The sequence below is a fragment of the Antechinus flavipes genome, chromosome 2 (genome assembly GCF_016432865.1).
Source record: "Antechinus flavipes isolate AdamAnt ecotype Samford, QLD, Australia chromosome 2, AdamAnt_v2, whole genome shotgun sequence".
NCBI classification, from domain to species: Eukaryota; Metazoa; Chordata; class Mammalia; order Dasyuromorphia; family Dasyuridae; genus Antechinus; species Antechinus flavipes.
Genome location: NC_067399.1, coordinates 213,755,159 through 213,772,354, shown reverse-complemented (window position 1 = coordinate 213,772,354; position 17,196 = coordinate 213,755,159). Strand labels below are relative to the sequence as shown.

The window sequence follows — 17,196 nt, the reverse complement described above, 5'->3', positions numbered from 1 at the left end:
TTAAGTGAGAATTTTAATTTGCTTATACTAAGTATCTGATATTGTTTTGTTTCTCCAGAAGCAGTTGTCAATGATACAAGTAGTGAAAATAAATCTGGAGCTGCTGACATAGCAGCAAGTCAGCATGTGATGGTGTGTGCTCTGCAGGAACTTGGAAGCTTAGTCCAAAGCTTAAATGCCACTGCATCTCCTCTTATTCAGGAAGCATCTATAGGTATGTACCTGATTTGCATGTAAAAATCTTTAAGAATTGGGAACAACTTTTAATAATGCAACTAATATTTGACTAAATGGTCTTTTGTTTAATTAACAATCTTTTTCAGACATAATAGTATTTTACTGGAGCTGTGAATTAAGCTGTACTAGAAAGTAATTTAAAATGATAGTAAAGATGATTAGACATATAATCTAATATGTGTTTGTGTGTGTGTGTGTGTGTGTGTGTGTGTGTGTGTGTGTGCATTGTAATCTTGTGAGAAAAGGGGGAAAAAGAGTAAATTTAAAAGTATACAGTAGAGAACAAAAGAAAATTTATAAGGAAGCAATGAAAATATGGATAAATCTGAACACATTGTGTAGTATTTATTATATAAATTTTCTTCAAATGGAAATTTATTGCTTTATATTTTCAGCCCTCTCATATTCTGCTGTGCATATGATAATGGGGTTTTATTTTGTTTGTTTTCTTATTTTGCATTTAAGTTTAAAATAAAAATGTTTGTTTTTTTTTAAAGAAAAACAGTGTTAGACAGATATGGAGAAAGTTTTCTTATAAAAAGAATTCAGAACTACAGGTACTTCCACACAGGGTTTTTTCTTCCCTTAAATGTTCAATTTTATAGTTGTCTTTAATGTATTATTCTGCTTCTAGACAAATTTTACAAATGATAGTTATTGATAGGGTATGTAACCAGATGTAACAAAACTTCTTACAAGATTGTTAAATTTGCTATCTATATGTGGAACTATAAATTCCCTGAGGACAAGAAACTGTATTTTAGTTTCTCCACTGAGCCCAATAATGCCTTTTACATAATAAGTGATTGAATATACAGTTACTGAATGAATAGCTTTACATGCAGTGACTTGGGGTCACTAAAACACCAATACAACTAAAATTCAGTCTAAACCACTCATTTCCCTCTAATTCAGTTCTAATTCAAATCATTATCTATTTTCAGTTATTTATCATGCTATTATTATTTTGGTATTTTCTTTGTATAGGTTTTATTCTCTTCTGATTGACTCTAATTCATGAGAATTCTGGGTTAATTCCTGAGAGCACTGCTTACCTTGCCTTACTTAGGCAAGGTTCTTCTTCTTTTCTTTTCTGTTAAAGAGGTCAAAGCCAAGATCATTAGGAAAGAGAAGCTTAGTGTTTGATGACGTGTTTCTATTCTTTTAATTTCATTTAAAACTTATCTATTTAAATAAGACATATTATCCATCTGCTTGAAAAGGAGATAAGAAATGAAAGGAATCATAGCTGGATCTTCATATATTTAAAGCTGGATAGGGATCATTAGATATACCTGTTGCATTTTATAGAAGAAGAAGCTGAGATTAGAAGTAGTGAAGGGACTTTTTCCACAGTTATATAATTAGTAAATAAAAGAGGCAGGATTTAGACTCAGCTCAAAATTATATTTAAAGGATTAGGAGATTAATTTGAAATGTTATCATTATATTTGATTCTGGTATTCCCAATATATGAATACTCTTTTCAGGATAAATCATTGAAAATGTTGAATATTCACGTTTAGTTCTCAATCAACCAATATTTTAGTAGATATAACTGTAGCTAGTATTTTGTGTTTCAGAAGTTTCCATTAAAGTATATTATTGTTTAAAAAAACAGTTGATTAAATATATTCTTTGACTAGTTATAAAAGTATCTCTGGAACAACTAATTATTTTGATTTTTGTTATTGTGTTATATTCTTTGGTGGAATGGTTTTTTTGCCTTTTAAAACAATACAGCTTTGTGGTTGTGTGGCTCAGATTGAGGAGTAACCACCATATAATAAAATAGCTGGAGATATCTCTAGGAGCAAAACAAAGGTTTATTACACATTCTTGGTAAGAAGTGGTCCTCACTCCAATAAAACAAGCAATTCAATGGAGAAGGCCCCTTATAGAGGCAGGACAGCAGGTTAAATAGTCCCTAAAGCAAAAAAAATCTCTCCCACCACTGTTCCTTTTCAGCTGAAGGAATGGGTCTTACATTCTAAATGCAAGAAGTATCCCTGGAAATTGAACTTTGGCCAATAAGAGTATAGTTTACCATAGGGTACCAAGCAAATGATGTAATGGAAAAATAGCAGAAAGGGGAGGTAGATATATTGTAATGGGCATTGGTTCAGGCCTACACCAACTTTGGGATTGGTGAACCTTTACTCAATTTTCACAACTGTCTGAAAGATCTCACTTCATCTCATTCAGTCCCCATTCTGATTTGTCCACTGAGATCTCTTCAAATTTTTGTAACATAATTTCACATTCTTTATTTAATTCCCCATCTCCTTCTGGCTCCTGTTGGTCTTCTTGGGCCAGTGGCTCCCATTTTTGTCCTTTTTTAAAATCATTAATCTTACAGACCCTTCAGCTTTTCCTTCCAACCTAATCATTCTAGATAATGCATTTTGGACTATTCTAATAAGCAATTAGATTAAACAAGGTAGGCAGATAGGGAGTAATATAATACCACTAAGCACTTGTAAGGCCAAACCAAAGAAGCTGCTTCTACCAGCTTCCCCCAAACCAGAATCACCAAGAAGTATTGAATGGTGAGGTCCAGATATGTACAGGAACATGAGCATCTCCAATCTGGGTAATGGAGGTATCTAGACTCCATTTCCCTCTTTCCAGATCATCATATAGCTGAATCCTTAAGACCGTAGCCATTGATTCAATTGTTGGGGTCAACACAGGTGCAACAATTTGACAAGTTAAAAGTCCTTCCTATATTCTGCATGAGCAGAAGGAACTGGTTTTCATCTCTGGGAGGTAAAGGTCTGGCCTCTATAGCTACCATAACCGTCATGGGAAAACAAGTTAACCCAAAGCCCAGGGAAAGCCCCATGAGGTCCAACTATTATTATAGTGTGAGGTTAAGGTGGAGTTCCCAGAGGAAAATATATTAGCTCCCAAACAGGCAAAGAGGCCTAAAGTGGTTAATGTAAGAAAAAGAAAGAGTAATAAGACAATTACAATACACTGGATTCAGAAATTGTGCTGCCATTCAGTAGAGACCCCCTCTTCAAATGTAATTTGAGGTCTCCTTTATCTTCGACTGTCTACTCCAATAAAGATGGTGCTACAGGTTCTTTTATTCTGGTATGGTGTGTCCAGCATCATTCCTGGATCCAAATTTCAGTGTCTGAAGTCAGTATCACCTGACCCTCCACCTGGTAGGACCCGAGATGGAGAGAGGGTTCCAAGATGGGTAGAGGCAAGGTTCCAAGGTGGTGAAATTAACAATGTCTTAAGTCTTCAAACTTTTGATCACTTTCTTGATCTTTCATACTAGAATTTGGACTTTCCTCGGTAATTTCTTTTTTGATACTCTAAACCCCAGTTCTCTCAAGAAGTTTAATAAATTGATGGTAAAACTGCTGATGTGTTTCCTTTTGTCCCCCACTACCAATAGATCACCCACATACTGCAACACCCGAATTCTCATTACTGGATGGAAGTCTCCTGTGCAATTTTCTAATTTAGTTATCAAATCTCTCCCCAGCAAGTTTACTTCTGCCTCTATGATGACCAAAAATCTACCCAGTATTTCCCCTTTTCCCATATAAATTTTATAGGGCATGGTTATAGGTACGAGAAAATTTTTTTCTTTAATCCCAGAAATCACCAGCGTCTCTTTATACAATCTAACACCCTCAGACAAACAGGTCACTGAGGATCTTTATGCCCTGTTGTCTATTAAAAACCCAATTGCTTCCTAGTGGGGCCCACCCTTAAATTTATCAAGGGTTCTGCATGGGAATCTTTCAAGAACCCCTGACTTCCCTAATCTTCATCAAGTTCAACAAGGAAATATATCTGCTGTTCCCTTCTCCATTGGGCACAGTCTTTTACTATATGTCTTTCTTTTTTTTTTAATATGTCCTTCTTTTTGACATTCCTAACATTTCAAAGGCTTTCTGCTAGCAGAGACAGTGGGGCTCATATTCCTATCTCAATATCCCTGTCTCCTCTTCTTGGGGCCTTGTTCTTTTGTTTTTCTACATTCTTTGCAATTCCCTGTACCATTTGGACTAAACTTTTTGCTTTCTGATTTTGTTTCTCATCTCTCCTAATATACACCTTGGTGACTTCTTCCAATAGATTGGAAAGGATTATTCCATCCTTCTAATTTCTGTAACTTCATACTGATATCTGACTATGCACTGATCACAAAGTGCAATTTCTTTCTTTCTTTTTTTTAAATTATAGCTTTTTATTGACAGAACATATGATATGCACGGGTAATTTTTCAACATTGACCCTTGCATTCACTTCTGTTAAGTATATCTTAGATACAATATATGTATGGAGATCCGTACATTTCTCTTGTTGCCCAAGAAAAATCAGATTCAGAAGGTAAAAATAACCTGGGAAGAAAAACAAAAATGCAAGAAGTCCACATTCATTTCCCAGTGTTCCTTCTCTGGATATAGCTGATTCTGTCCATCATTGATCAATTGGAATTGAATTGGGTCTTCTCTTTGTTGAAGATATCCACTTTCAAAAAGTGAATGTATACATCCTCATACAGTATTGTTGTTGAAGTGTATAATGATTTCCTGGTTCTTCTCATTTCACTTAGCATCAGTTCATGTAAGTCTCTCCAAGCTTCTCTGTATTTATCCTGCTGGTCATTTCTTACAGAACAATAATATTCCGTAACATTCATATACCACAATTTACTCAATCATTCTCCAATTAATGGGCATCCATGCAATTTCCAGTTTCTAGCCACTACAGAAAAGGCTACCACAAACATTTTGGCAGATATCAGTTCCTTTCCTTCTTTAATATCTCACAAAGTGCAGTTTCAAGGTATCTTCTACTCCTGGGTCAACAGGAGTCCCTCTTCATGCTATCTTTTAATCTGTTCACATGTTCACCTAGTAATTCATCTTTCCTCACCCCAAAGGCCTTTTTCATGTTCTGTGCCTTTGGTACTGCATTTTGAATTCCTTTAATTATCAATTTTCTAATAACCCTCATACTTCTCCAATGTACACCAGTTATGGTGATCCCAATTCGGATCTACTAAAGGATATTTCTGGTCAGCCAGGACTACTCCTGCAGCTGAAGGGTATCTTCTGTCCCACTCCTTCAAAGCTGCTTCTCTAATTAGTCCCCTCTCCTCTTGTGAGAAGAAAGCATTCAAAATAAATATGTTCTTTCCAGGTAAAAAGATTAGAGCCCAGGAGTTAGTCAAATTGTTCTGCTAGCCCAGGAGAATCTGCTATTAAGGGCCTCATTTCCTTCTTAAAGTTCTTGATTTCTGTGGTACTCAGGGAAGCATTCACATATCCTATACTCCCCTGAGCCAAGAAACCTCTCTTAAAGAGTACAATTTAGTATTCAAGATCTTGGAATGTGAAAGGGGTAATTTTGGATATCCCTTTGAATTTGCTCCAATTCCTTCTGCAGTGGAACATATAGCCCCTGGGGGGGGGGGGGGTAAGGACAGAGGGGGAGGCTATATAACTGGGAGGGGTTAATTGAATCAATTCCTCTCCTTCCTTTTTAGACCTGAAGGTCATGGCTTCCTAGAGTAGAGATATTATGGAGGAGGGAGAGATAAGAGTGTGTCCCATTGCTGTGTCTTTGGAGCTGCCTCTTTTTCTACATGCCCCTTTCACTTTTATCCTTACTTAACATTATTTAGGCCCAGAAAGCCGTAGTCCGAAATATACTAACTCCTCTGGATTAATAGATTCTTTACTATTAACATACAAATTTAGTCTTTGGCACACCCAGTCTTCAGGGGAGCCATATTTAGGCCAAATAATGCCTCTACCAATATTTTTGTTGTCCCAGACAAAACAGCAATATCTTATCTTTTTCTTGTTTTTTTCCCTTATATGTTGTCAAATTGTTCCATTTACTTATTTCCCAAATGACTATCTACTGGTATTTCTTTATCATTCTCCATGGAGGGTGGCTTCAAGTGAGCCAAGCCCCATCTTAATTTGAATGGAATCTAAGTTCCACATGCCCAGTCATGATGGGGTTGGTGATTCTCCGGAGCACCATTGCAGAGTCTATAACTCTTGACTCAAGGAGCTTTCAGGGCTTACCCCTGGGTTGAGTGCACACAAATTGTCTGACTGCTTTGTCCTTATACTGACCAGTTGGATTTTTTTTTTTTTTTTGCCATGGTGCTTCTTACTTTCTCTTTATTCTAAGTCTCTCCACTTCAGGCCACTTTACCTTGGAGAGCAAGGAGAAATCCAAGAGGCTTGCGGGCTGCCTAAAATAGGGCAGGGTGCTCTACCACTAGCATCTTGAGAGTTTTACCACTCACCAGGTCACATGATCTTGAATGAGGCCCTAAAATTGTGTGGCTCAGACAGAGAAATGAGAGACCACCATATAAAAAATAGCTGTAGATACCTCTAGGAGCAAAAACAAGTTTTATTTTACATTCTTGCAAGAAGCGGGCATCATTCCAGTCAAAGAAGCAATCAAAGAGAGGAGGCATCTTATAGAGACAGGACAACAGATTAAATAGTCCCTAATGCAAAAAAAAAAAAAAAAAATCCCTTCCACCAGTGACCCTAATCCTCACTGGCTGAAAGAATTGGTGTTTTATTCTAAACGCAGGAACTATCCCAGGAAATTGAGTTTGGCTAATAATAATATAATCATCCATTTTTGGTTTAGGTACCCAAATGATATCATGGGAAAATAGCAGGAAGGAGAGGTAAATCTATCCTAATGGGTGTTGGTTCAGGCCTACACCAACTTTGAGATAGGTGAAGCCTTACTCAATTTTCACAACTGTCTGAGAGATCTCACTCCATCTCATTCATGTTTTTTTTTCCCTTCAGGTCTTTTGGAAACTGTAACATCAGTGCTTCTGCATCCTAGTATGGCTGCCCGACTTGCTGCAGCATGGTGTTTGCGTTGTGTAGCTGTGGCCTTGCCTTTCCAATTGACCCCATTTCTAGACAGATGTGCAGAAAGGCTCAATAATTTGAAGACCTCTCCTGAAGCTGTTAGTGGTTACAGTTTTGCAATGGCTGCTTTATTAGGTGGAGTACATCAGTGCCCTTTAGGTATCCCTCATGCCAAAGGAAAGGTAAAATGTAGATTATATAGATAAGTCTGTAACCATAAATATTTGTTAAGCATCTACTATTCATGATACTAGATTACACTAAAATATTATAACAGTGATGACTGTTAAAAAATTAAAAATACCAAAAACTATCCTTAGTTCATAAGAAACTTCAATCTTTCATGGTTCCTTCATTTCATTGTGGTTTTTCAGGCTACTATTTCTGACTACTGCAACCTGTGATCAAGAAAGTCATAATCCTGCAATCAAGCTGTTATCGAACATTTCCAAATTTTTAACAAGCTTGATTGTTTTACAATAGATATGCATTTTATCCCCAAGACCAGAAGATTTACCACCTTGTTAGGACTAACAAAACTTATGTTCTCTTAGTACAACCTTTAAAAACTCAATTACATCCATATCATAATAAGGCATAGAAGAACTTTAAAATCCCAGAATCTCAGATTTAGAAGGTACTCGAGAGACTTTAGAAGATTCATAACAATATAATTTGTTAAAAATCAGAATTGACAAATGAAAACAGAATTTTTACATTATGCTGCTAAATTTTTTGTATATTATCATTATGTAAATTTATTTGGGCTATAGGATTTTCTTATACTATTACAGGATATTTTTATACTATTATACTATATACTTATAATACTAATACTACAGGATATTCTTATAGTATTATACTATCTTATACTATTATACAGGATATTCTTATCCTATTACTATATTCTTATCCTATTACAGGATATTCTTATGCTATTCTTATACTATATTATTGTACTATTACTATATTTTACTTATACTATTATAGTATTATAATATATTATTATATACTTATAAGTATACTCATACTATACTTTCAAGAATAAATCTTTTTATTTATTTGTATTATAAAATATATATTAAAAAAACCCAAAGCCTGTAAATCAGTAATTTATAAGAACCATAATTTTGCCATAATATTTTGTTGAAGTTTGTAATTAATACTTAATTTAATTTCATAATTATTTAATATTTCACAATTATTAACAAAAAATCTTTGTTTATAGTTGATGAGGGTAAAGATAGGTATCTTAATATTTGTTTTCTTTCAGATTATTCAACTTATCTTTTACTATGAAATATATGGAGGCTCAAATATTCTTTTGTAATGGAAAAATTGGTCTTTATCTCATAATTTCTGTTTCCTATCCATCACCTCCATGAAATCTTGTCACGTCAACTTTCATTGATTTCTCCTTCCTCTGAATGTATTTCTGCCACTAATTTGAGCACTTACACTTATACTGATTCATATTCTTTCATTCATATCCTACTCCCCTGAGAGATTTAAAATACTTTGAGGATGAAGATTATTTCATCATTCATTCTCTATAGACTTAATAAAGTACCAAACAAAGGTAGATTCACAGTATATAATTAAATTTAAGAGGCTTTCCCAATATCTCACAAGTAGAACTGGGACTAGATTATATTAATGTCCCCTGGCATTTCGTTTTGTGGTTGTGATTGCTTATTTGAGAATATATTAAGAAAGATTACATTTGTATCAGGCCAAAAAGTCAATAAGCATTTGTCAAGCACTTAGAATGTATCAGGCACAAAACTAAAGTGCTGGAAATACAAAAAAGACAAAAGAAAAAAAGATTCTTTAGTGGCTAGAGTGCTGGGCCTGAAGTCAGGAAGATTTGAATTCAAATCTGATCTCAGATGCTTACTAGCTATGTGACTCTGGGCAAGCCACTTATCTGTCTTGGTTTCCTTAATTAAAAAATGGGGATAATATTTTCCTTTCTGGGTTGTTTTGAGGATTCAGTGAGATAATATTTGTAAAATACTTACGGGCATTTGGCACATAGTATATACTTAATAAATACTTGTTTTTTCCTTTCTTCCTTAGATTTATTTAAAGTTGAAATTTAGCATTTTCTTTGCAGATGGTAGTAAGCATTGCTGAAGATCTCTTACGCACTGCTGCTCAAAACAGTAGGCTATCCTTGCAACGTACTCAAGCTGGATGGCTTCTACTTGGAGCACTTATGACTTTAGGTATAATTAACTATATTTGAATTGGATCTTGATTTACTTCTGCTCTTGTGTCAATAAACTACAAAAACAATTCAGTTTATAATAATTTTAACCTTCAAATTCTAAACTTTAAATGACATTAACAAATAGAAATGTTATATTGACATTAAATTTAGGATTAAGCTACATATGCATATTATTTTTTCATCTTTAGTTCAATAAAAAAGGATTCAGAAGGTATACAACACTTGTATTTTGAGTGTTATTAAGTATAACTTAAAAATATTGCTTTGAACAAAGAGAGACAAAATTAGGAACTTGGGTTCAGATAGTTTTGTAATCTTCAAGATTATTTTCACTTAATGGTTTAAGGAAAATCTTGATAGCAGAATTATTAAGTTTCAGTTAACTTTTTAAGAAGTCAAATTAACAAAAATATAATAAAAGCTTTACCTGTTACTTAGAAGTTAGTTTTTTATCCAAAGTTAATAATTTTCCTAAAAGACTGGATTTCTAGATTAATAATTGATTTCACTAGAACTCTGAATTTAGGTTTCATATAAAACTAAAATTGTTATAGAAATGAAAGAATATGAATTTTTAGGAAATAACAATAAAAATGCTAATCACAAATGTTTATATAAATTAAATGTGCCATTATAAAATATTAAACATTGTTTATGATATAATCTATTATATTTATATTTATATTCATTATTATACTTGGGTGCAGCATCTTGTGACCTACTATGACTAAACTTTATTTTATTTTTGAAAAGCTATAAAACTATTACTTTCCCCCAATATATTAAAAAGTACATTTTACTTAATGTAAATAACTCCTTGAAGTATTTGGCATTTTTCTGGTAAAAGAGGAATAAAAAGTTTTGCATGTAGAATTAAAAGTCTTCAGTAGAAAGGAAGATTAACATGAATATTTCTTAAAGTAGCTATTTTAGAAAATTATAATTATTATGGTGAAGTTAAATAAACATGCTTTTTACGTCGCTATTTTTTTTAACAAAGAAATTTATTGTTAATAATAAAATTTGGGCATATTGAAGATGAATGGATACTGAAAATATTTTGTTAAAATTATTAGAGCAGAGCAGCTAGGTGGTGTAGTGGATAGAGCATCAGCCTTGAAATCAGGAGGACCTGAGTTCAAATCTGGTCTCAGACACTTAACACTGCCTAGCTGTGAGACCCTGGGCAAGTCACTCGACCCCAATTGCTTTAGCAAAAAAAAAAAATTATTAGAGCAGCACAATTTTATTTCAAAGAAAGAACTATGGACACATAGGCATATTTGTAACATGTGCCTAGATTTCCTTTTCATTACATTTTTATTTATGGTATTAATACCCATCACTTTTTTATTTTATATGAAAGATATTTATTCTCACTTTTTTTGATTAGGTCCTTCTGTTGTCCGTTACCATCTTCCCAAAATGCTGTTATTATGGCGAAATGTCTTCCCTCGTTCCTTAAAGGAATTAGAAGCTGAAAAGGCCCGAGGAGATTCTTTTACTTGGCAGGTGACATTGGAAGGCCGAGCTGGAGCTTTATGTGGTAAGTACTGAAGTCAATTTGACTTTCAAAAGTTATCATATTAATAGAAGTTCACCAAGTGAATGAAAAGAATATTTTTGAAGGTATCTTTTGTTATATGATAGTCCATTCAAGTTAGATGAAAATTTGTGTCCCAACTACTATTTATTTTTTATTTTGTATATGTGTGGGAAGAAATTGAAGTTTAATGATCTTTACTTACTAAACACCTGTGAATTTTCTCTGATCTCTGTGTTGTCAGAATCATGAGTTATTTATCTCCCATTACTACCATAGTGATCACAGGGGCAATGACCAAGCAAAGGAAAATTCCTATGGTAAGAGCATCTCAGGATAAAACTTTTAAAAAGAGGTATACTATAGTACTGTAGCAACTGTAAATACAACACCAAAAAGGAGTATGAAATAACCATAAGGACTCTAGGAATAGTAGAGAATCTAGTAATAAAAAAATGAAAAAATAAGAACTAGAATAGTTAGCTTAGAACAGAAACAAAAAAACCTTAGCAAAGCAGTGAATATCTAAAGAAACAATGAAGCAGAGGAAGGTCAAAAATGAAATTATCATTAAGAAACACTGAAGTAAAGTCAAAAGGTGATAAAATTGGAAGAACACATGTATTATATCATGAAAAACTACTAGCATGGAAGAAAAGGGCATGGGGGCAATGTATAATTAGTAAAGATTTTGATATCAGTCAAACTTCAAGTCCTATCGCTGACACATGGTGTGTGATCCTGGTTACATCATTAACCCTTCAGTGATCCAGGCAACATTTTATAACTGTTACATTGTAGATCATCTGTAGATCTACAGTAGTTGAGGAAGTTTCTTCACCAGTAGATCATTACAAGAATAAAATCACAGGTTTGGACAAAAAGAAAAAGAAGAGACTTCTCTTAAGAATCACTAGACCAATAACATATTTAAGTAATCATAAAAGAAATAACCCTGAAGTATTCAAACAAAAAGACAAGATATGCGTTGATACAGTCCATAATGACTTGTGGAAGTAATGACTTGAGTGAAATCTTAGCCAAAATATACTCAAAAATGTGGTTACTAAGATCCAGAGTTCCTAGGTCAAAGGGGAAAATACTACAAATGGCCAAGAAGAGACAAGTTAAATCTGAAGGCATCCCAGTCAGATTTATCTACAGCTACTACGATGAGGGAAAGAAAATATTAGCAGTTACTACTGGGCTTATACCCCAAAGAGATATTAAAGAAGGGAAGGTACCTTCCCTTGTGCCAAAATGTTTGTGGCAGCCCTGTTTGTAGTGGCTAGAAACTGGAAATTGAATGGATGCCCATCAATTGGAGAATGGCTGGGTAAATTGTGGTATATGAATATTATGGAATATTATTGTTCTGTAAGAAATGACCAGCAGGATGAATACAGAGAGGCTTGGAGAGACTTACATGAACTGATGCTAAGTGAAATGAGCAGAACCAGGAGATCATTATACACTTCAACAATGATATTGTATGAGGATGTATTCTGATGGAAGTGGATTTCTTTGACAAAGAGACCTAACTGAGTTTCAGTTGATAAAATGATGGACAGAAGCAGCTACACCCAAAGAAAGAACACTGGGAAACGAATGTGAACTATTTGCATTTTTGTTTTTCTTCCCGGGTTATTTTTACCTTCTGAATCCAATTCTCCCTGTGCAACAAGAGAACTGTTTGGTTCTGCAAACATATATTGTATCTAGGATATATTGCAACATATCTAACATATATAGGACTGCTTGCCATCTAGGGGAGGGGGTAAAGGAAGGGAGGAGAAAAATTGGAACAGAAACGATTGCAAGGGATAATGTTGTAAAAAAAAATTACCCTGGCATGGATTCTGTCAATATAAAGTTATTATTAAATAAAATAAAATAAAATAAATTATTTTTAAAAAAAAGAAAATATTAGCAGTTTATTCAAAGGAAAGAGTTTTACACATAGGATAATGATTACATAGTTAAATTTTACCCTAAGGAGGAAAAGAATATATTTCTAACAGGATCACTGAAATCCAATTTTTTTTTTTTGAGAAAAACAGAACTAGTCAGAATCTCTGAAAGGCAAATACTTTAGACAAAAGAAAATTAGCAGGTAAAGAAGTTTTAAAGACTCAAATGTTTATATCCCAAAATGGTGAGAAAAGATTATTATCCCATCATAATTCTACTTTCTTTAAGCATCATGGTATGGGAGATGGCAGGTGGAAGGGCAAACATCTGTGGACTTAGAGGAGATAGACACACATACACACAAACACACACACATACACATACACACATATGGAGGAAAAAAAAAAGATTAAGTAAGAAATAGAGAAATTTAATATTTCTTGGGAAAAACAGGAGATTATTCAAATATGAAGGTATAGAAAGTGATAAATTTTGTTCTTATTTGGGTCAAGCAAAGAAAGATTTTTTTAAAAGAGAGGGATTAATTAAATAAAGAAAAAAGAGATTATCATGGTAGAAATATAGGGAAGTGAGAGATTAGTGTGGGATGGAGAAAAAGGAGTGGAGTTTTAGAGGAAAGATAGAATTGGGAAGGAGAAAACCTCAAACAAGACCAACCAATATTGATAGTGCTGATTTAAAAAGGAAACAAATTAAGAGATCTGGATGGGCTAGGGATTAGAGAGGGAAAGAATGAGGAATTTAAGTTACAAACACCTGATTTTGGTTTCATTTCTCCCTCCTTTTAAAGAAATGAAAAGACAGATTAAAAATAAGTTAATGGGACTTGACAAAATGAAAACAAAATTATTATAGTGAACATAAGTGGGAAAAAGTTATCTATAAGTGGAGGAGATGGCAAAAAAGATCAGAAAGTAAAACCTACTGTTTTCTTTTTTAGAAGATACAAAGTTCCAGGGTTAAAATGACAATTTGAGTAGAATTTATTATTCCTCGGCAGAATTCAGAAAGAAAAAAACGAGAGGCAGTTATGTTCTCAGAAAAAAACAACAATAAAAGTAGATATATGGTTAAGAAAATGTCTTGTGCTCATATATTAAGAGACTTCTTCCCATATTAACATTGTATAGATATGTATCTTTTAAATTTTTTTTCTTTTTAGTTCTCAACAATATTAGAACAAAAAAAATCCAGTTTATTTTTTTCTCACATGACATTTATTATAACTAGTAATTCATCCTTTTGAGAATTTGTACTTTCTTTCAGATTTTTTAATAAAAAGGCCCTATATATGTCCTTAGTTTGTCAATTTAATTTATTTACTTCTTAAGTGATACTGTGTTTGTTTGTTTGTTTTTTTTTATTTAGCCATGAGGAGTTTTGTTGCTCATTGTCCTGAGCTCTTAACTGAGGATGTGATTAGAAAATTGATGACGCCTATTGAATGTGCCATGACAATGATGTCACAGTAAGTAAACAGTTTGATAAGTAATGAACTTTTGGTATGCTTCCACTTCTCAGTTTGGTTTGGTACATTAACCTCATAAAATATATTTAAGAATGAAAAAAAAAATAAAATCTGATTATTTGCCTTAAACTGATCTTATGTAAAGAATGGATATAACTTTAAAGGTTCTTAATTTTTTTGAAGAGCAATTAATGTGGATATTTTGGGAATAGAAACAATATTTTATTTTTGTCTTTTGGGTACCTACCACAGTGCTTTACATGTAATATAGTAGTTGCTTAATAAATGTTTACTGGGATGAAAATGAAATTAAAAATACTATCCTCATTAGTATTATCCTTTATCTTTTCTTCCCTTCTTAGATAAATTTCTTGAAAAAGTCTGTTCATATCAATACACTTCCTTTTTTTTTCTCATTCTCTTTTAAGCCTTTACATTATAGTTTCTAAGCTTATTATTCAACTGGATATCTCTCTCCAAAGTCAACTATGGTCTTAGCCTTTATACAGCCATCATTCTTCTTGACCTCTTAGCAGCAGTATTTAATATTGTTGACCATCTTTTTGGTCAATTTCTTGAATATTCTTGCTTCTCTTTTTTTTAATAGTACTTTCTCTTGGTTATCCTCCTTCTTGACTGTTCCTTCTCAGAGTCCTTTCCTGGATCTTAATCCACTGCATACTCATTAAATGTGAGTATTCCTTAAGACACTATCTTGTTTCCTCTCTTTTCTTTATATTTTCTCATTTTATAATCTTCAGCAGCCTCCATGGGTTCAATTAAAGTATCTATGTCAGGGATTCTTAAATATAAAATTCAGTCCTTTTCTCTCTTCTAAACTCTAGTGTGTTAGAATCCTAGTGTTAACTCAACTTGAAACAAGGTGATAACTCAAGGGAGATGTTAGAATCCTAGTGTTAACTCAGTGGAATTGATACAGTGCTTGTTTTCACACCTTTAGAGAGCTCATATAAGCAAGAAGTATTTAAGTACTCATTGGAGTTCACAAGCATGGGAGATTCACAAAGTTAACTTTGTAACTTTGTGAATTCACACCTCCCTTAATCCCCCCCTCAGAGGAGAAGTCATCCTTTTACACTCAGCATAAATAGAGCTTCAGTGACCAGTCAGGGTCAGTTCAGAACAAGCCCTCTCTCAGAGGCAAGACAGATTCACTCTATCTTCCACCTTTGTGCTGGCTGGAGGCTGAAGGGAGCAGAGGCAAAGGACTAGCAGCAAGAGCTCTTGAAACCAAGGAGAGAGAAGGCCTCCAGGAAACTAGCCAAGCCCCAAGTGAAGGAGATAAGATTTTGGAAGAGACATAAAAGACTGTATTTTAACACCTGGCTGCATTTGGGGTAATTATTACTCTGAACTGATACTAAGGCTACCTCCAGAAAACCTCCCTGAGAAACCTGCTCCCAGAGAACCATTATATTAAAGAAGAGAACACCACATTAGTGCAATATTATTATTATTATTATTTTTACAAAAGCAATAAATATTTTATTTTTTTTTCCCTTAGCTTTTTATTTACAAGTTATATGTATGGGTAATTTTATAGCATTGACAGTTGCCAAAATTTTGTTCCAATTTTTCCCTTCCTTCCCTCCACCCCCTCCCCCAGATGGCAGGATGACCAGTAGATGTTAAATATATTAAAGTATAAATTAGATACACAATAAGTATAAATGACCAAACCGTTATTTTGCTGTACAAAAAGAATCAGGGTTTGAAATAATATACTATTAGCCTGTGAAGGAAATCAAAAAGGCAGGCGGATAAAAATAAAGGGATTGGGAATTCTATATAATGCTTCATAGTCATCTCCCAGAATTCTTTCATTGGGTGTAACTAGTTCAATTTATTACTGCTCTATTGGAGCTGATTCGGTTCATCTCATTGCTGAGGATGGCCAGGTCCATCAGAATTGATCATCATATAGTATTGTTGTTGTAGTATATAATGATCTCCTGGTCCTGCTCGTTTCACTCAGCATCAGTTTGGATAAGTCTCTCCAGGCCTCTCTGAAATCATCCTGTTGGTCATTTCTTACCGAACAATAATATTCCATAATATTCATATAGCACAATTTATTCAGCCTTTCTCCAATTGATGGGCATCTATTCAATTTCCAGTTTCTGGTCACTACAAAGAGTGCCATACAGATTCCTTTCCCTTCTTTATGATCTCTTTGGAATATAAGCCCAGTAGTAACACTGCTGGATCAAAGGCTATGCACAGTTTGATAACTTTTTGAGCATAGTTCCAAATTGCTCTCCAGAATGGTTGGATGTATTCACAATTCCACCAACAATATATTAGTGTCCCTGTTTTCCCACATCCTCTCCAACATTCCACATTATCTTTCCCTGTCATTCTAGCCAGTCTGACAGGTGTGTGTGTAGTGGTATCTCAGAGTTGTCTTAATTTGCATTTCTCTGATTAATAATGACTTGGAGCATCTTTTCATATAGCTAGAAATAGTTTCAATTTCTTCATCTGAGAATTGTCTGTTCATATCCTTTGACCATTTATCAATTGGAGAATGGCTTGATCTCTTATAAATTAGAGTCAATTCTCTATATATTTTGGAAATGAGGCCTTTATTAGAACCTTTGACTGTAAAAATATTTTCCCAGTTTATTGCTTCCCTTCTAATCTTGTCTGCATTTGTTTTGTTTGTACAAAAACTTTTCAATTTGATGTAATCAACATTTTCTATTTTGTGATTGGTAATGATCTCTAGTTCTTCTTTGGCCTAGTGCAATATTATTATAAGCTGCCTACAAGGCATTTTGACCAGGACATTCTATAAGTATCTCAAATTAAATACAGACAAAACAATTCATTATCTTTTCCTCTAAACTTAAACTTTTCTGAACTTTTCTAT

General features: G+C 33.7%; 1 protein-coding gene across 4 annotated transcripts in view; it reads left to right on the top strand.

Annotated features, from left to right (window-relative positions):
- Positions 1-17,196, top strand: part of HEATR5B (HEAT repeat containing 5B) — a 138,342-nt gene that overhangs the window by 30,122 nt on the left and 91,024 nt on the right. For all 4 annotated transcript variants that reach the window (XM_051976147.1, XM_051976146.1, XM_051976145.1 and 1 more), the window contains 5 exons: positions 59-214; positions 7,059-7,309; positions 9,244-9,355; positions 10,754-10,906; positions 14,204-14,303. In XM_051976147.1, the coding sequence (XP_051832107.1) occupies positions 59-214; positions 7,059-7,309; positions 9,244-9,355; positions 10,754-10,906; positions 14,204-14,303 (772 nt within the window). The remainder of the gene's footprint in view (positions 1-58; positions 215-7,058; positions 7,310-9,243; positions 9,356-10,753; positions 10,907-14,203; positions 14,304-17,196) is intronic.